General features: G+C 47.6%; 1 protein-coding gene and 1 long non-coding RNA gene across 2 annotated transcripts; both read right to left on the bottom strand.

Moving 5' to 3' along the window:
* Positions 1–474: 474 nt before the first annotated feature.
* Positions 475–17731, bottom strand: HTR6 (5-hydroxytryptamine receptor 6). The gene is made up of 3 exons (XM_081203132.1): positions 16320–17731; positions 2451–2609; positions 475–1974 (listed from the first exon to the last, which is right to left on the bottom strand). Exons 1-3 carry the CDS (start codon positions 17049–17051, stop codon positions 1564–1566), a joined length of 1302 nt encoding a protein of 433 aa, XP_081059258.1. The 5' UTR covers positions 17052–17731; the 3' UTR covers positions 475–1563.
* LOC308592090 lies at positions 10550–12707 on the bottom strand. Its single transcript, XR_014010367.1, has 3 exons — positions 12387–12707; positions 11595–11920; positions 10550–11222 (listed from the first exon to the last, which is right to left on the bottom strand). It is a non-coding gene; the product is annotated as an uncharacterized lncRNA (long non-coding RNA).
* Positions 17732–18031: the final 300 nt, after the last annotated feature.

Genomic DNA, 18031 nt, shown 5'->3' with positions numbered 1-18031 from the left:
AAGGCGGCTTAAACCTTTATACAGCATACTCCTCAAATTGATAGAAAGTGCCAGAAAACAAGTAAGACCAAGCAAATCAATTTGGGGAGAAATAGAGCTCCTTGGAAGCCCTTTTACAGAAATTAAGGCGGTCTTTTCTTAGCAGAATCTAGGCGTTCCTTCTTTTAAAACACAGAACACACACCTCTCACTCTGCTGTTTCTGAAAATTGATAGAGATATGCAAACTGAAGGAGATAAGGTTAGCAAACCACATCATGGGGAAGCAGGGAGGAGAGAGAGAGAGAGAGAGAGAGAGAGAGAGAGAGAAGCAAGCAAGCAAGCAATTTCAGATTCCCTGCAAGGAACTCCCAAGCTATATCACCTATACAAGAACTGACACTGGTTTCTTAAGAGGGTGCAGACACAGACTGGCCTCCCTCACACCTGGCTTTAAAAAATAAATAAAAATAAAATAAATAATAATAAAGTCTAGTTATTTTTCAAATCAAGAACCCTGGGATCAACTTATGTGTCAGAAGAGGAGCATATATGTTGTTCTGCCAAGAAAGATTTCCAGTTCACGTACACAACGATATAAATCCTTGAACAGGGATTGTCAATTTCATTTTGTCTGTTTTCCCATCTGACATTTGATTTGCTCCATTTCTGCATATGTTGGTGGGTTTTTTTAAAAGTCTGCATGAAGATTAGTATATATTCTTCCTATAAAAATTGCATGTCACCTATAGAAAAGGTTTTGAATGCAGTTTTTCCTAATGGATGCTTCCTTGCAAGCGGCCTCCCCTAACGGAATGCCATTGCTGTATGCTTTAGCTAAACATACACTTTTTTTGCATGCGCCTCACACTAATGCCTGCACACTCATGCGCCCGATCTTTGGTTGGAGAGAAACTACGCTTCAAAACTCCGGAGAGACGCAAGTTTGGAAAATTCATGCATTTCAGTTTGCATGTTTGTTTGAGAAGCACATCTCTGGTAGGTCTGCATGAAAATACGGCCGAAAATGAAACATCTCCCGTTCCTGCTGCCTATATATCCTCCTCCCTCCAAAAACTCCATCTCTCGATGGTTCCCTCATTCTGCCGTGCTTCTGCTTAGCTGTTGTGCCTCACACAGAGTCGAGAGCATCTGACCGTTTGCCACTGCGGCTCAACACCATGGCTGCCTGCAGCAGATTCTTCTTCCTAGAGCTCTGAAGAACAACAGCCCTGCAGGATCAAACCAGAGGCCCATCTAGTCCGGCTTCCTCTTCTCACGGCAGCCAACCACCATGAGAAACCAGCAAGTTGGATCTGAACACAAGAGCACACTCTCCCCTCCGGTGGCTTCCAGCAACTGCTTTTCAGAACCATCACTGCCTCCAACCGTGGAGGCGGAAATCAGCCACTGTGGCTCATAACCATCGGCTGCCTTACCCTCCTTCACAAATTGGTTCAATCCTCTTTTAAAGCCAGCCCGGTCATTGGCCACGCCTGCTTCCTATGGAGCAAGTTCCATAGTTGAACCACACAAGGTCCTTTGCGAATGTCTAGGGCAGCTGGGAAGCCCGGACAGGCCGTCCTCAGTCCATGGGGGTGTTGAGATGGTGGATACGGAGCTCCTGCTCCGTGGCTTGCTCCAGGTTGAAAAGTGTCACCGAATCGGCCCCCGTGGCTGGGAGGGACCCCAGGCGCTGACCGCAGTCGTCGTGGACTTGGGTGACGGAGTCGGCCGAGTCCGTGTCCCCCGGGAGCGCCAGGACGTTTTTGAGGGACGTGCCGGGCCGGGGGCCACTGTTTGAGTTCCTCATGGAGAGCGAGATGGGGCTGGGGCGGCGGTCCCAAGCCCCCCGACAGCAAGGCAGGTACTTTGCCATGGCTCTCTTGAAGTCCCGCATGAAGAGCGGGTAGATGATTGGGTTCATGGTGCTGTTGCAATAGCCCAGCCAGGTCAGGGTGTCAAAGAAGTCCTCCGAAACGCACTTGCAGACTGCCTGGAGGGAAGGAAGAACACACAGGGTTAATGTTACGGGACTTCCTTTCCTTTTCCTGCAAAACATCGCCAGGCATAAAGTTCAGTCTCCCAAAAGCAAATGCCTGTGCAGGTGTTAAGTCTTGCATGCAGTCATCTGCAGGGCATCAAAACAGCCTTTTTGGATAACCTTTTGCATTCTGCATACATCTCCCACCCACGGGGTGTACGTCAATCTAAAGCGCTAAGGGAATTTCTTCACCGTGGCCACTGTGGCTGAGACAGACGGGAGATAACTGTACTATTGTTAACGAAACGATAAAAATCGAGACCATACTGAGTCAAACCCACTTCTTTTTTTGAAGATTGTCCTAGCCCAACACACTAATCACTATGCCGCACTGAATCATAGAGTTGAATACAAGCCCGTGGAAAGCGATTCCACCACCAGACATCGTTCTGGAGAGCTGAGCCAATTTCCTGGACCCCAGGACTTACCTGGGCCACGTTACAGACGAAAAAGGGCAGCCAGGCCACGAAAAACATCCCCAAAAGCACGCCCAAAGTTAGGCTGGCCTTCAGGGCTCTCTTGCTGTGCTTGTTGGCGAATTTCCGGGTGTCGCTCATGGCAGCCGATTGGCTGTGAACTCTGTGGACCTATGAAGGGAAAAGGCAAGGTGGCGCATGAGGAAGAGAGAGGCACACATACACAAATGTGCTCCTCGTTCCTGATCAGATTAGAGCACAGCTCCCCTTCTCAAAATCTATATTTGAGTCGACAGTGTGGTGCAGCATCAAAAAAGGCTAATGCAGTCCTAGGTTGCCTGGGTACAGTCAAACCTTGGTTCCCGAATGGCTCCATTTTGAAACGTTTTGGCTCCCGAACGCCCAAAACCCGAAAGTAAATGCTCCAGTTTTCGAACGTTTTTTGGAAGCCGAACGTCCGACGCAGCTTCTGCTTGAGTGCAGGAAGCTCCTGTAACCAATCGGAAGCCGCGCCTCGGTTGTCGAATGTTTCAGCAGCTGAAAGGAACGGATTAGGTTCAACAACCGAGGTTTGACTGTACCACAATTTAAGGATACAGGATTGACAAGCTGGAATGTGTGTCGAGGAGAGTGGCCAAGATGATAAAGGGTCTGGAAACCAAGCCTTGTGAGGAATGGTTGAGGGAAGTGGGTATGTTTAGTCAGGGGAAGAGGAGACTGAGAAGTGATTTGATGGTCTTACTTCACCAAACCTTTATTGGGCATTACAGATATGAAGGTAAAGGGATCCCTAACCATTAGGTCCAGTCGTGGCTGACTCTGGGGTTGTGGCGCTCATCTCACTTTATTGGCCGAGGGAGTCGGCGTACAGCTTCTGGGTCATGTGGCCAGCATGACTAAGCCGCTTCTGGTGAACCAGAGCAGCGCATGGAAACACTGTTTACCTTCCCGCCGGAGTGGTACCTATTTATCTACTTGAACTTTGACGTGTTTTTGAACTGCTAGGTTGGCAGGAGCAGGGACCGAGCAACGGGAGCTCACTCCGTCATGGGGATTTGAACCACCGACCTTCTGATCGGCAAGTCCTAGGCTCTGTGGTTTAACCCACCCGTGTCCCTTAATACAGATATAGGCCATCATAAAACATCCATATATAAAATTTTAAAATATATACAGATAACAGCCATGTAAAAATATGTAAGAATGAGGATTTTCATTGGAGTCTCTTCCAACTAAATAATGCTGTTTGATAGTCATCTGTCAAGGATTCTTGAGCAGTGATTTCTGCATTGTTGGGGTATAGACTAGATGACTCTTAGGGTCTCTTCCAACTGTACAATTCCATTGTTCCTTCTACCCTCAATAGAAAGCAACCCAGACTCATGAAATCTAATTAATCCATCATACCTTTCAGCTCAGCCGTACGGTACAAGATTTTTGCTATTGATTACAGAGGCTTCTTAATTAGATTTATTTCTCTTTTTCCAAGCCTTGAATATTTCAGTTGGCAAATCATAGGCTCTCTCTTTCTCCCAGCAGTCAATTGTTATCCCTGCATCATCTCTAAATTAAATAAACCCTGATTTTGGTGGGGGTTACTCTGCCGAAAAAGATCCAGCATGCAAAAACACCCCAAGGACCTGCTTCCTCCATATTATTTTGTTTTGCAAATTAAAGTTTTTATTTTAGTGTGTCTAGAGGCACAATTTAGGGATGTGTTTCTTCATCTCCATGGTCCAGAACAATAATAGTTTACTTCATGAATACAGAATGTAATGAAAACACACACACACACACACACACACACACACACACACACACACACACACCCTCTGTCATTGACAAAGAGTCCAAGAAGTTGTCCACTCCCCTTTTTAATGCAACCAAGTTAGTGGCTGTCGCTGCCTCCTGCGGGTGTGAATTCCATAGTTGTGTGGAGAAGTACTTTCTTTTATCTTGTTGCTATTGCACGCTGGGAGTCTGCTTGTAAGAGGAAATCGAAATTATTTGTTGCAGAGGAGACCCTTTCCCCTGTTTCCCCAGTCTGTTCCTGAGGCCTCAGTAAAGCCATTAAGCCTCGGGTCTTGCTTGAACCCAAATTTACTTCATTTTCAATCTTGCGGCTGTGTCTAAATGCAGGCAAGTTGGAAGGGATATTCTCAGTCTAGCATAGGGGACTATCAAGTACAAAATCCTGTGGAAGAAATACTGTGCAGATGGTATGGTTCAGCTTTTCACAACTGGTGGTTTATGGATCTGTTTATGGCATGTATATCCTGTCTTTCTCTCAAGGTAAGGTCCATATTTCTCCTCCTCCTCACAAGAATCTGGTGAGGCCAGTTAGGCTGAAAGTGAGTGACTAGCCCGAGGTCACCCAGGGAGTCTCCAGGCTGAGTGGGGCTTTTAACCCTGCTTTCCCAAGTCCAGGTCTACTATCACACACTGTCTCTCCTAGACTCTTGGCACGGTGGCCGTCCATTCCATGTCACCAAGGGCTGTCCCCCAGCAACAAAGTGTGTGGCCATTTGAACGGAGGTTCTGGCATCCTCAGCGTGTAGAGCCTTGCAGAGGTTTGCTGTAGTGACCCTTGCTTCGTCAGTATAGACTAGGGCATCTGGAAAACTCCTGGCAGTAAGTGAATGTTGGCATTTCCTGTGGACTTAGCTCTAGAACATAGCATACTACGTTCCTTAGTGTCTCCTGCTCTGAGCTTGAGTCCGCATCACAAGGCAGACCAGGAATCTCAAACCTGCACTGTGATTCACTGCCTGGCGCAAAGCAGACAGTCATATACTAGGTGGGTGTTGCAAATGATGTGCAAAGATTTTTTTTCATTTCTGGAAGGAGTTCCAGGAGCTGGGTTCCAATTTTCCCAGGGCAGAATCGGCACATGCGGAGAGCTTTACTTATGAAGAGCCATGAGCCTTACTTGCTAAACAAACCAACAAAAGCTTGATTGGTGGGGATTCAGTTTTCCTCTGTGAGTTTATAATCTGAGAACTAAGGGCAGCAGCACCATTTAGGATTATAACTGTTGGGGGTTTATTTTTTTGCTGCTGTAACCTTAAAGGTATCGTTTCCTTCCACCATGGGGTGGTAGCCTTCCAGTGCTTAAATTATAGGGGTCTCAGACTTCACCATCTGAACTAGGTGCTGCCTTCGAGGTTTGAGTAAGAGGCAGGGGTATTTTAAAAGCTTTGTTAAAGGGAGATCATTAACCATCTCAAAACCCTTTGATGGGCTGAGGCTAAAAGGATTTGCCAGTCAACGTCCCCTCCCTGTTGATGGTGCAGTGGCCACTGTCCGTGGTGCTGAAATGCCTCCACTGCTATCTAGAAGAGACCGACCAAGAGTTTCTTCATGGTCTTGAGGACTAGACTAGTGAATGATGGCAGGCAGAGGTGAAGGACCCATCTCCCTTTTCTCTTTCCCTGTCCTGGGAAGCAGAGGAGAAGTGAAGTCCCTCTTTTATCCCTGCAGCAAAGATGTTGTCTATTGCTATCAGTGACCTATAACAGCATTCGCAAACAGAGAATCGTAGAATTGTAGAGTTAGGTCTTCTAGTCCAATCTGCTGCAGTGCAGGGATATCAACTAAAGCATCCATGACAGATAGCCATCCAAACTCTGCTTAAAAACCTCCAAGGAAAAACCTCTTGTGGGAGTCTGTTCCACAGTCGAACAGCTTCGACCCTCAGAAAGATCTTCCTAATGTTTAGTCAGAATCCATTAGTTCGGGTCCTACCCTCCAGAGCAGGGGGGAAACAAGATTGCTCCATCCTCCATGTGACAGCCCTCCAATCACCCCAGTCTTCTCTTTTCCAGGCAAAGCATACTCCGCTCCCTCAACTGTTCCTCATCAAGCTTAGTTTCCAGGTCCTTGATCATCTTGGTCACTCTGTCCACATTCCAGCACTAGGGCTGCCTTCCTCTATTGGTGCTCCTCCAGATGTTGTTGAACTACAGTTTCTCATCATCCATGACTGTTGCCCATGGTGTCTGGGGCTGATGGGAACTGGAGTCGATAACAGTATCTGGAAGAGCAACGGTCGCCCATCGGTGAACTAAACCTTCACATGCTTTTGAGGCTCCCACCTACCTCCATCTGCCTTCAATTCATGTAGGGGTAGGCAGCCTGTGGGCCTCCAGGTGTTGTGGGTCTGTGGTCCTCATCATCTCTGGCCATTGGTCATCCCTGGCTGGGGCTGATGGAAGCTGGAATCCAACATCAGGTTGAATTGGACCCCTTGAGCTAACCACCAGCAAGAGAGTGTCGCATTGAGGCAATTTAACGGGACGGATTAAAACAACTCAGATTGTAGTTTTCAACACTCGCTGTCCTTTCCAGCACAATTCTCCTGGTTCTTTCAATTATTCCAAATGGAAGGGTTGATGATGGCTTTGTAAGTTTGATGATGGCTTTGTAAGTTGCAAAACATCATTGTGACCCTTTTAGATTGTGTTTGTTTGCAGTAAATGGGGTGGGCAATTATGGGGTGTTGGAGTTGAGATTAGCTACTTATTGAGGAACATAGCAATTAGGTTGTTTACCAAAGGTGCCGAGCCAATTACTTAAATGGAGGGGGAGGGCGGAATTGCGCAAATTATGGCAATGCAGTAAAAGCTGCAGGTATCCGGCTAGTATTGATCACTGTCCAAAAGGGAAATAATTCAAGCCGTTCCTTCCTCATCCCCTACGGATAAATTGGAATACCAGATTCCAGATCCCCCTGCTTCTTTCTCCTAAAAGCATTTCTAAGCCGAGAACCTGTCTGGCCCTGACATGGCGAGTTTTTGAAGTTTCCGCCTCCAAAACATTTAAAGGTAATTAGGCCTGTCATTCTCCTGTAGGGCACAAGGGGTCAATAGATGAGATTGCTGGAGAACAAAAGCTGTCTGCAGCCTGTTGCCTCTTATTTTTAGGGGAGGGAAGGAAAGCTACAAGGACAAGGAACTTAAAGGAAAATTGGGAAGTGAAAAGAAAGCTGAGAAGCTAGGTTCTGCACCTGTAAGGACCAAAACCTTGACATGTGTTTTATTATTTCAAGGTGGCATTCTTGGGAAGCTGGATCCTTGCTCCCAGAGCTGGATCTTGCACATCTGCTGAACTGAAGCACACACAGAGAAGGAGGGAGTGAGAGAGAGACAGCCCTGGGAACAGCTCCATTTCCCCTTAACAAGCACGCTAGTGACTAAATGATCTTGGCAAATTAAATCTCGCTTGCCTAGAACATTAGTCATTTGTCAGAGCGTGGCATTAGAAAAGTGTGGCGCCGGGGAGGCTGCTTTTCATCTTACTGATGCATCTGATCTCCACCCTCCTCAAATGCCGGGAGAAAGATTATTTTATTCATCGCAGGGTTTGCCAATCTTCACCTCACCCCCCCCCAAAAAAATGCCCTGCTGACATGTCTGATTTCCCGCTAGTTGGAGTGCTTATTGAACTTGGCAATGGGGTTAATTAGATTTTCCCAACATGGCAAGCATGAGCAGAGCAAGGTCTGGAGCTGGCTAGGATGGGCTGGCTGGCAAGTTTTACTTATTTACGTCCTTGTGAAGATTAATTTCCAGAGAGGTGCGGATTAATCTGGGCATTCTCCCCTGCCCCCTTTCAAATGCAGGGCTCCCTCCCAAATGGGCATTGTGGGTTTTTTCAACCAGAGCATTGCAGCTTTAAAGGTAAAGGGACCCCTGACCATTAGGTCCAGTCGTTGCTGACTCGGGTTGCGGCACTCATCTCGCTTTATTGGCCGAGGGAGCCGGTGTACAGCTACCGGGTCATGTGGCCAGCATGACTAAGCCGCTTCTGGCGAACCAGAGCAGCGCACGGAAACGCCGTTTACCTTCCCGCTGGAGCGGTACCTATTTATCTACTTGCACTTTGATGTGCTTTCAAACTGCTAGGTTGGCAGGAGCAGGGACTGAGCAATGGGAGCTCACCCTGTCTCAGGGATTCGAACCGCCAACCTTCTGATCGGCAAGTCCTAGGCTCTGTGGTTTAACCCACAGCGCCACCCATTGCAGCTTTAGCACGCCACAGTTAAAGAAATCACCAGACTGTGCACTTCAGCGCACTTCAGTGCTGTCCAACTAACACTAAATCTCTTTCAGCATAGCATAAGAGGCAACCTCTTGCCTGTGGATGTTTTCAACCGTCGTTGGTTCTTAGAGGGTTTTGATCTGTTCTGAAATGTTTTGATTTGTGCATCTTATTCTGCCTGCCTGGGCTTCTTAGGGAGGAAGGGCAAGTATAAATACAACAAACAAATAAATAAATAACACGTTCAATGGTTCAGACTCTGCCGCAGACGTGATGCTTTCTGATAGGAGCAGCTGCCATGTTCACCTGCGAGCCGCTAAGTCTGGAATTGCTTGGTGTGTCTCTGCACACTGCTTTGTTCGCTCTCCCTCAAATTTATTTCCTGCCCCTCAGCTGAACCTGCTTAAGGGTCTCCGTACAGTATAAATGAAAGCAGAATTCTGTTGGATCAGTCCAGCATCCTGCGCTCATGACAGACAGTCACACGCCCTAATAAAAAGTTGGTCTAAAATCTTTTTACGGTTGCATTTTAATTGTTTGATTGTAATTGTCGCAACTGACCACGGGACCTTAAGATGAAAGGCAGGCAATGTATCGTAACTATAATTAATATTAGTATTATATTAATATCAATATATTGATATTAATATTCTTCCTCTTCCCCCAGAAGGCAGCTTACACACAAATCAAACCGACACAGATAAAATGCAAAAAGCTGAAAACGTAATAAAAAGCGATTGTTAAAAAGTAATTGAATTCTAATCAAACTAAAACAATGTAAAAAGCAAATTTTAAAATACAAGTGATAAAAACAGAACAGCCCTGTTGGAATAAAACCATCTTCATCTGCTGGCGGAAGGACAGCAATAATTATTATTAAAAAAATTTTTTTCTAATAAAATAAAATAATGGATCATGCCAAAAGCCCATCTAATCCAGCACCCTCTCCCCACAGAGGCTGAAAAAATGCCCCAATGATAAGCCCCAGAGAGGTAGGCTGCCCCTGACCCTGGAGGTTCCATTCAGAAATCATGAGGACTAGTAACCTTTGGGCTTCATTCCTGCCTCCTCCTTTTGTGTCATCTCCATTTTCAAAGGCACGTGCTGTGCACAGCCGTTGCCCTCGGTAAACAGGGACAGTTGGAGCGTAGGAAACGAGCTTTCAGAGTCACTGCTCCATGTCCCTTGCCTGCTCTCTTTCTTCCCTGCGCAGCGGCTGCTTGCTGCCCACTCACACATGGCACCGGGTTGCGGAGGGGACCGGAGTAGCTTCCCCCCCCCCCCGCTTTACATGATGAGCAGCAGCTCCTCAATATTCTCCAACAACGAGCCTGACAGATTTCCTCCTCCTCCACTGTTTTCCTTTCGGAGGCTTCAGCTATCTTCTTCAGGAGAGAACAAAAGAGTCAGAGACAAAGAGAGCGTGAGAAAAGGGGGAGATTTCTCTCCCCAAACTCCTTATGGGGTGCTTGCTGCGAAATCCCATTCATCCGGTGCTATACCAGCTGCACTGGCTCCCGGTGGAGTACAGGATCAGCTTTAAGGTGCTGGTTTTAACCTTTAAAGCCCTATACGGCCTAGGACCCTTGTACCTACAGGACCGCCTCTCCTGGTATGTCCCACACAGGAACTTATGATCTTCAAACAAAAACATCTTGGAGGTCCCAGGCCACAGAGAGGTTAGGCTGGTCTCAAACAGAGCCAGGGCTTTTTCGGCTGTGGCTCTGATCTGGTGGAACACTCTGTCACAAGAGACTAGGGCCCTGCGGGACTTGACATCTTTCCGCAGGGCCTGCAACACAGAGCTGTTCCACCAGGCCTTTGGTCAGGGCACAGCCTGACTCCCTCCTTTGGCAATCTTCACAGAACTCTAGCCCAATGGTTGCCATCAATTTGATTTGAATTAATTTTATAATGAAATGATTTTAGAATGTTGTATTATTTTATTGTTGTTAGCCGCCCTGAGCCCGGCTTCGGCTGGGGAGGGTGGGATATAAATATATAATAATAATAATAATAATAATTATTATTATTATTATTATTATTATTATTATTATTTAAACAAAACAGAAATGTGCATTCCTCGATTCACTTGCAGAGCATCCCAAGTTGAATCTCTGGCATCTCCAGGTAGGACTTGAACAGACCCCTGTCTGAAACCCTGGAGAGATCCTGGCAGTCAGTGGAGGCAGTGCTGAGCTAAGTGGACCAAGCGTCCTGACTCAGAATAAAGCAACTTCCCCTGTTTCTTATCTGCTTATACAAGTATATAAGGAGGAATTACTGTGCGTCACGTAAAGGGCAAGCAGAATGATCAGAGGGTGAAGCGACTCCCCTATGAAGTTAGTGGAACGTACTCCTTTGGAAAGTGGTGGACTCGCTTTCCTTGGTGGTTTTTAAGCAGAGGTTGGCTGGCCATCTGTCGTGGATGCTTTAGCTGAGATTCCTGCACTGCAGGGGGTTGGACTAGATGGTCTGTTCCAACTCTACGATTCTATGATTGCAGTGTTTGGGACTTTTCAGTTCAGAGGAAAGGCGAGTGAGAGACTGCATGGTAGACCTTTATAAAATTCCACGTGACGTGAAGAAAGTGGGTGGAGAATAATTCTTCTGCCTTGTAACACTGCAAACTGGTGGAAGCTGAATGCTGGACGATTCAGGAAGGATTTTTAAAAGCCCCTTTTCACCCAGCGCGGTGTTAGCCTGTGGAACTCTCTCCCACAGGAGGCAATGATGGCCACAAACCTAGTAAAGGTAAAGGGACCTCTGACCCTTAGGTCCAGTCGTGACCGACTCTGGGGTTGCGGCGCTCACCTCGCTTTACTGTCCGAGGGAGCCGCCGTACAGCTTCTGGGTCATGTGGCCAGCATGACTAAGCCGCTTCTGGCCAACCAGAGCAGCGCACGTAAACGCCGTTTACTTTCCCGCCAGGGTGGTACCTATTTATCTACTTGCACTTTGATGTGCATTCGAACTGCTAGGTTGGCAGGAGCAGGGACCGAGCAACGGGAGCTCACCCCGCCGCGGGGATTCAAACCACCAGCCTTCTGATTTGCAAGACCTAGGCTCTTTGGTTTAACCCACAGCGCCACCCGCGTCCCTGTAATGGCCACAAACCTAGACAACTTTAAAAGAGGATTGGGCAGATTCATGGAGGAGGAGGGGACTATCGAAGGCTGCATTTCGATTTTGCTTGCCCTTTCCTACTCTCAGCTGCTAGGGACTGGTGAACATAATCAATTTCAGTTTCTTTCTGTTCCTCAATTTTCTGCACTGAAATTCAGCCTGCCTCCTTACTGAATCGCTTCAGTTCTTCATTTTTAATTCCATCTGGTGTCCATTTCTCCTGATCTAGACATTTTCTGTGTGTGCAAACAATTCCCCCTAACATCACACTTCGGGATGAGGGTAGGTTATTTGCAGAAGAATATGCACAACTTTACCTCTGACAGAGGGCAGATTTGAGGGTAAACCATACATAGCACGGTCTGCCCTTGTGGCTCATTGGAAGTTGAAACTGCTTCACATGTACTACTACGTTGTCGTTTTTATGAGGATATACGTTTGACTTTTATTACACCTGTTTTGCAAAAGTCCAGGAAAGAATCGGAACACCATAGTTTAAAACTACTGCTAGAGGACAAGAATCCCAAGTTTACATTAAATGTAGCCAAATTCTGTGCGTCTGCAATTAATCGCAGGAAGCAAGTGGTATCCCATAATGACCAAACCCCTAAATGTTAATTACAGGGGGGCACGCTAATAATTAATTTTAATTTTTTATAGTTAAATCCTTGTTATATTCAAATTGTCATCTGTATTTCTGATTTTGTTATTTTTTTATGATCTGTGATATTGTGTGTGTTGATGCTGGTCTGTGACCGTATTAATAAATTCATTCATTCATACCTCTGACAGACACATTTCTGATTGGAGAATGGCATTGCCAAATTTGGAGATGTCTGACGTTCAAAGGTTCTCAGCTGGGTTTCTGTTTGCGCGCCCATTTCAAGAAGTGTGGAGTAATTGATTGACTGATTGATGGATGGATTAATGCATGCATTCCTAGACTGCCTTTTTGCCAAGGCCCTCTAGTCTGTTGACAATTTTAAAGTATTAAAAGAAAATAACAAGCTGGGGAGGTTCTCATTCAAAGGCCACACCTGTCATCTTGCTTCTCCATGGTCTCAATGTTGCTTGTAGACCTCAACAGGGAGGAGGAAGATGGGATAAAAACTGTCATGAGTTTTTAAAGAGAAAGAAAAGTAAAGAAAAAGAGGGAACATTTTATCACATGTGGTGGGAATGTAAAAAGGTGAAATGCTTCTGGGAGATGATATATAATGAGTTGAAAAAAAAGTTGAAATATACATTCATAAAGAAACCAGAAGCATTTTTAATGGGCATTGTGGGGAGTGATATAAATAGAAAGGAATGTAAGCTCTTTTTATATGCAGTAACAGCAGCAAGAATATTACTGGCCCAAAAATGGAAGCAAGAAGAATTACCGATGATTGAAGGATGGAGGATGAAGTTAATGGACTATGCAGAATTAGATAAACTAATAGGAAGGATTCGAAACCGGCGAGACCAGAAATTCACGGAAGAGTGGAATAAATTTATGAACTATTTGAAAAGTAATTGTGAAGAACAGACGACATTTGTAGGGCTGCAAGAAGTTTTGTGAGGAGTATTATTAGAAGTATTGTAAAAATGGACAAGGGGGAGGATGATTTGATAAGAGATGTAAAGGCAATATAAAGTTAAGAAACGCATAAGAAGTGGTTAAAACGGTGGATCATCAGAGGTGCTAAAAAGATTGTATAAGTGATAAGTTTTGTGGTATATTTTATAATTTATATGTTAAAATTAATAAAAAATATTATTTAAAAAAACTGTCATGAGTTGGCTCTGGCGTTCATTAGCTCTGCCTCAGCCAATCCTTGGCTCTGGTTCCACCTCCTGTGGGGCTCCTTGCCTTCTTCCCCACCAGCCCCAATGGGCACCAACAGCCAATGGATGCTTCAGGAGTTGCATCCTGAACTGCAGATCCTACATTGAACCGGGGGTTGGTCTAGGTGTCCTCTGAGTTCCTTAGCAGCAGATGTGGGATTCTAAGCTTGGGGAAGTGTCTCTACCACCACCAGCGACAAATAAACCCCTCACAAAGCCTGATTTTTGAGAGAAGCTTTGTTGTAAAACCGTTCCAAAGTTAGTCGAAGAACACTTCATTCTCTCTATAATGAGATTGTCTCTTCCCCACAAAAGACACCCAAAAGCAGCGGCTGGGAGAGAAATAGAGGAGGAGGCAGATGAAAGGAATTGGCCTTATCTGGGGAAAACACGGCGCCCGACTGTGAGCAGGAAACTGAGCCGTTAACTAGCAAGTCACACCAGATTTGCGGTTTTATCACCTGTCTTCTGACAGGACTTCCGAAGAAGAGGCCCAGCTGATTCCAAACACCATCGCCGCCAAAAAGAGAACGTTCTGGTTAATCTTGCTATTAAACTGGTTCCAGGTTCCTGCATATATTGGCAGATTCCTGAGCAGGAAGATGTTTTCCTTGCAGGAGATAACACACAAAGCACCAAGTCGGCCCTATCATTAAGTGGTTTGGGGTGGCTGCCTCAGCTAGCAAATACTGGGGAGTGACGACTATCATTTATTACCTGCGTTCACCCTCAGGTCCCAGGACAGTTGACAACAATATTAATATTAACAATTGTAAACCACTTACGAATGATGTGGGTGGTGCTGTGGGTTAAACCACAGAGCCTAGGACTTGCCGATCAGAAGGTCGGCTGTTCGAATCCCCGCGATGGGGTGAGCTCCCATTGCTCGGTCCCTGCTCCTGCCCACCTAGCAGTTCGAAAGCACGTCAAAGTCCAAGTAGATAAATAGGTACCGCTCTGGTGGGAAGGTAAACGGCGTTTCCGTGCGCTGCTCTGGTTTGCCAGAAGCGGCTTAGTCATGCTGGCCACATGACCCAGAAGCTGTACACCAGCTCCCTCGGCCGGTAAAGCGAGATGAGCACCACAACCCCAGAGTCGGCCATGACTGGACCTAATGGTCAGGGGTCCCTTTACCTTTTTTAACCACTTACAGTGAGATGTTGGGAGGACAGAGGAACATAGGAAATGGCCTTCCACTGAGCCAGACCCTTGGTCCATCTAGCTCAGTACTGTCTACACTGGATGGCAGCAGCTCCCAGGGCTTCAGGTTTGCAGCGGTGACTCATACAGGGAGGCAACGGGCAGTTTCTTAGGCTCAGCCCCCTTGAAAGAACCAATTATGCTGGTTGTCATGGTGTGATAGTGGCTGATTGGAAGGTGACAAAAAGCCCAAACAATGAACTGCTCATTTTGATGTGTCCATGGCAGAATGATTGATCACTCTCAGTACAGATAATACAATAGGGGGATTGGATGAATCTGTCTTGCTCTGGGCTGACTGGCCTAAGAAATTGCATTTCCTGAGGCAGTGAAGAAGACTACTGGGGGTGGGAGAGTGTCCCCCATGTCCACATCAGGGGACCAGGGGAAGCCTTGCAGCAATAGAGGGAAATGGCCGGGGGGGGGGGGAATTAAATTCAGTTGACATTTAAAGGAGAATCTGTCTATTTCACACTTTGTTTTAAAATCTGCAAAATGGAACTCGGCCATCCATAAAAATTCACACTTCTCCGAATTTTGCAACATGTTTCACCACCCAAGTAATGCTTAATATGTATAAAAAATGCTTATATCACATTAAAGCATGCACACAAAATGCACCCATTTGTGAAAATAATAAGGAAAAGTGTGTTCTGCCAAGGAAGAATGTTCTGTTCTGCAAAGAATGTGTCTGTTAGGGGAAAGTGCATACAGTCACGAGTCTTTCGGGAGAGATTGCCCTGAAAAGCTGTGAACTTTCACAAGAACTGTATTATTTTTTGCTACAAAGTGAGTTTAAGATTGGGAAGTCAAGGAACAGAGAAAGACTGAAATGGGCAGGTTTGCCTATCGATAGTAGGTGCTTCCTTCCAGCATCTGTGGCTTCAGGTGACATGATAAAAGTTTATAAAACTACTCATGGCAGGAGTAGAGAAAGGTTTTCCTGCTTCTCTTGTTTGCACTGGAAGTTGCGGATATCCAGTGAAGCTGAAGGTTGGCAGATTCAGGAGTGATAAAAAGAAAGGACTTCTTGACACGACACAGAGTTGAACTATGGAACTCCCTGCTACAAGAACTTGGATTGCCCTAAAACAGAATTGGACAAATTCATGGAGGCGATGGCTGTCAGTGGATGGCTGTCCACAGTCAGAGGCAGTAACGCTTCTGGATTCCAGTTGCTGGAAACCACAGAGGGAGATAATACTATTGTAATACTTGAATCCTATTTGCGGGACGCTGAACTAGCTGGGTCCAGCAAGCTCTTCTTAGGACTCTGGGAGGCGAGTCCTCTGACAGCACGGCTGCATGACCTTCTCTTGAGTTTTATTCCCACCCCAAAGTACAGTGGTACCTCTGGTTGCGAATGGGATCCGTTCCGGAGGCCCATTCGCAACATGAAAAGAGCGCAACCCGCAGCGTCGTGTCTGTGAACACGCGGGTTGCGATTTGCCGCTTCTGCGCATGCGCGTGACGTCATTTTGCGCTTCTGCAGACGCGTGAGCGGCGAAACCCGGAAGTAACCCTTTTCGGTACTTCCGGGTCGCCGCGGGACGTAACCTGAAAGAACGTAACATGAAGCGGATGTAACATGAGGTACGACTGTTCAGACAACAGCTGGGCCTCGGAACAGGCCCAGAGCCCTGATGCCTGTCAGATACCAGTTAGAAACATGGAGCAACGTGGACCTACCTGTTGAGTTGGTTCGTCAGCTGCGACGGACACGTTGTTGGTAAGAGAGGCCACCTGCAGCGCCTGCTTCCGGGCAGCGAGCAGGATGCGGCAGTAGGTGAAGAGGATGGCGACGGACGGGAGGAAGAAGGTCAGACCCGAGGCGATGAGGGCGTAGGGCAGGCTGACCGCCACGCGGCACTGCCCCTCTTCTTCGGCCTGGAGGGTGGCGTTGAAGGGACGCCGGCCGAACTCCATCTTGTGCCAGCCCATCTCGATGGGCAGGAAGGAGACCAGGGCGGCTAAGGTCCAGGTGGCCAGGATGAGCAGCACAGCCCTGCAGGACGTCATCCTCAGCTTGTACCTGAGCGGGGAGATGATGAGCAGGTAGCGGTCGAGGCTGATGACGCACAGGTTGAGGATGGAGGCGCTGGTGCACATCACGTCAAAGGCGAACCAGACGGAGCAGAAGGCGCCGTCCAGCACCCAGCGGCCGTAGTGCTGGTTCAGCAGCGCCGGTGGCATCACCACCGAGCCCACCATCAGGTCGGACATGAAGAGAGACACCAGGAAGTAGTTGGAGGTGTTGCGGAGCGCCCGCTGGGTGAAGATCAGCAGAATGAGGGAGAAGTTCCCCAGCATGGTCAAGAGGACGATGAAGCCGAGGAAGGCAACCGTCCAAGCACTGCCGCTCGGCGCGGAATATTCCCCACCGGCCACGCTGGCGTTGCTGCCCCCTAGCTCCCCTTCCATTGACAAGACAGGAGAGCGTGGCAGAAGGGGGGGTTGCGGCTTGGCCGAACGCCGGTGCTAGGTGATCATCACCGACAGCTCGCCGTTCGGAGGATGCGAACGGATTCGGTGCCCTTTTCGCTCTTTCCTTGCTTCTCTTCTCCTCCTCCTCCTCTCTCCTTCCTCCCACTCTTTGCCGGGAGCCAGAGCTGCACAGCGTTCCTCTGCGAGGAGGGAGACCCCCATCAATCAGTCGGCAGCCTCCGAGCCATCAAGAGGCGAACCGGGAAAGTCGGTGGGGGGGGGGGAGCAACAGAAGCCACAATCCTCCAAGCGCTCTCTGCCACCCCCACGGCTCCCCACTTTTGCTCCCTGCAGATCTTCTCCTGGCGTGCGGAAGAAAGCGGAAAGGAGGCACGCTCTCTCTTCTCCCCGCTGCTGTGAATGCAGCTAGCTGGCAGCACCGCCGATGCCTCTCCACCACTCCTGCATCTATCTCTCGCTCTCTCTCGCAAAAGCTCTGCTCCGTTGCTACAAAGGATGTGAATTTTCTCACCCTGAAGATTCGGCTGGGTGTGGGGAGGGAAGGAAGCACTGAGTGTGCAGCTGGTGTTTTCAGGAACCACATGCCAACTTGTGTGTGTGGCAGAGTTTATTTCCCTTCATGGGCAGTTCAGGCTCCAATCGCCCAATGCAGCGTAGAAACAGTTACTGGGCTGTTGCTGTTTTAAAAAAACAAGACACACAATTAACATTTTCCAAACTCTTCAGAATCCTGGAGTCATTCCCTCGGAATATTTGTAGAAGCAGGGAACATAACAGGAGTCGGCTGGATCAGGCCTACGGCCTACCCCGACCCTGCCACAGTGATCCATGCGACGGTCACCTCCAGGCTTGACTACTGTAATTCGCTCTACGCGGGGCTGCCCTTGAAGCTGTCCCAGAGACTCCAGCGGGTGCAGAATGCTGCAGCGAGGCTCCTCACAGGGTTTCTGCCATGG

Source organism: Podarcis bocagei, assembly GCF_964188305.1.
Source record: "Podarcis bocagei genome assembly, chromosome: 7".
Lineage (NCBI taxonomy): Eukaryota > Metazoa > Chordata > Lepidosauria > Squamata > Lacertidae > Podarcis > Podarcis bocagei.
This window is presented reverse-complemented; position numbering and strand designations above follow the sequence as displayed.

Bases quoted from the DNA above. Each gene is read 5' to 3' on its own strand.
- HTR6 (XM_081203132.1), bottom strand. From the start codon at position 17,051: ATGGAAGGGGAGCTAGGGGGCAGCAACGCCAGCGTGGCCGGTGGGGAA. The intron at 2,610-16,319 runs GTAGGTCCACGT...TTCCCTTCATAG, and splicing joins CTGACGAACCAACTCAACAG to GTCCACAGAGTTCACAGCCA. The intron at 1,975-2,450 runs GTAAGTCCTGGG...CCTTCCCTCCAG, and splicing joins TCGTCTGTAACGTGGCCCAG to GCAGTCTGCAAGTGCGTTTC.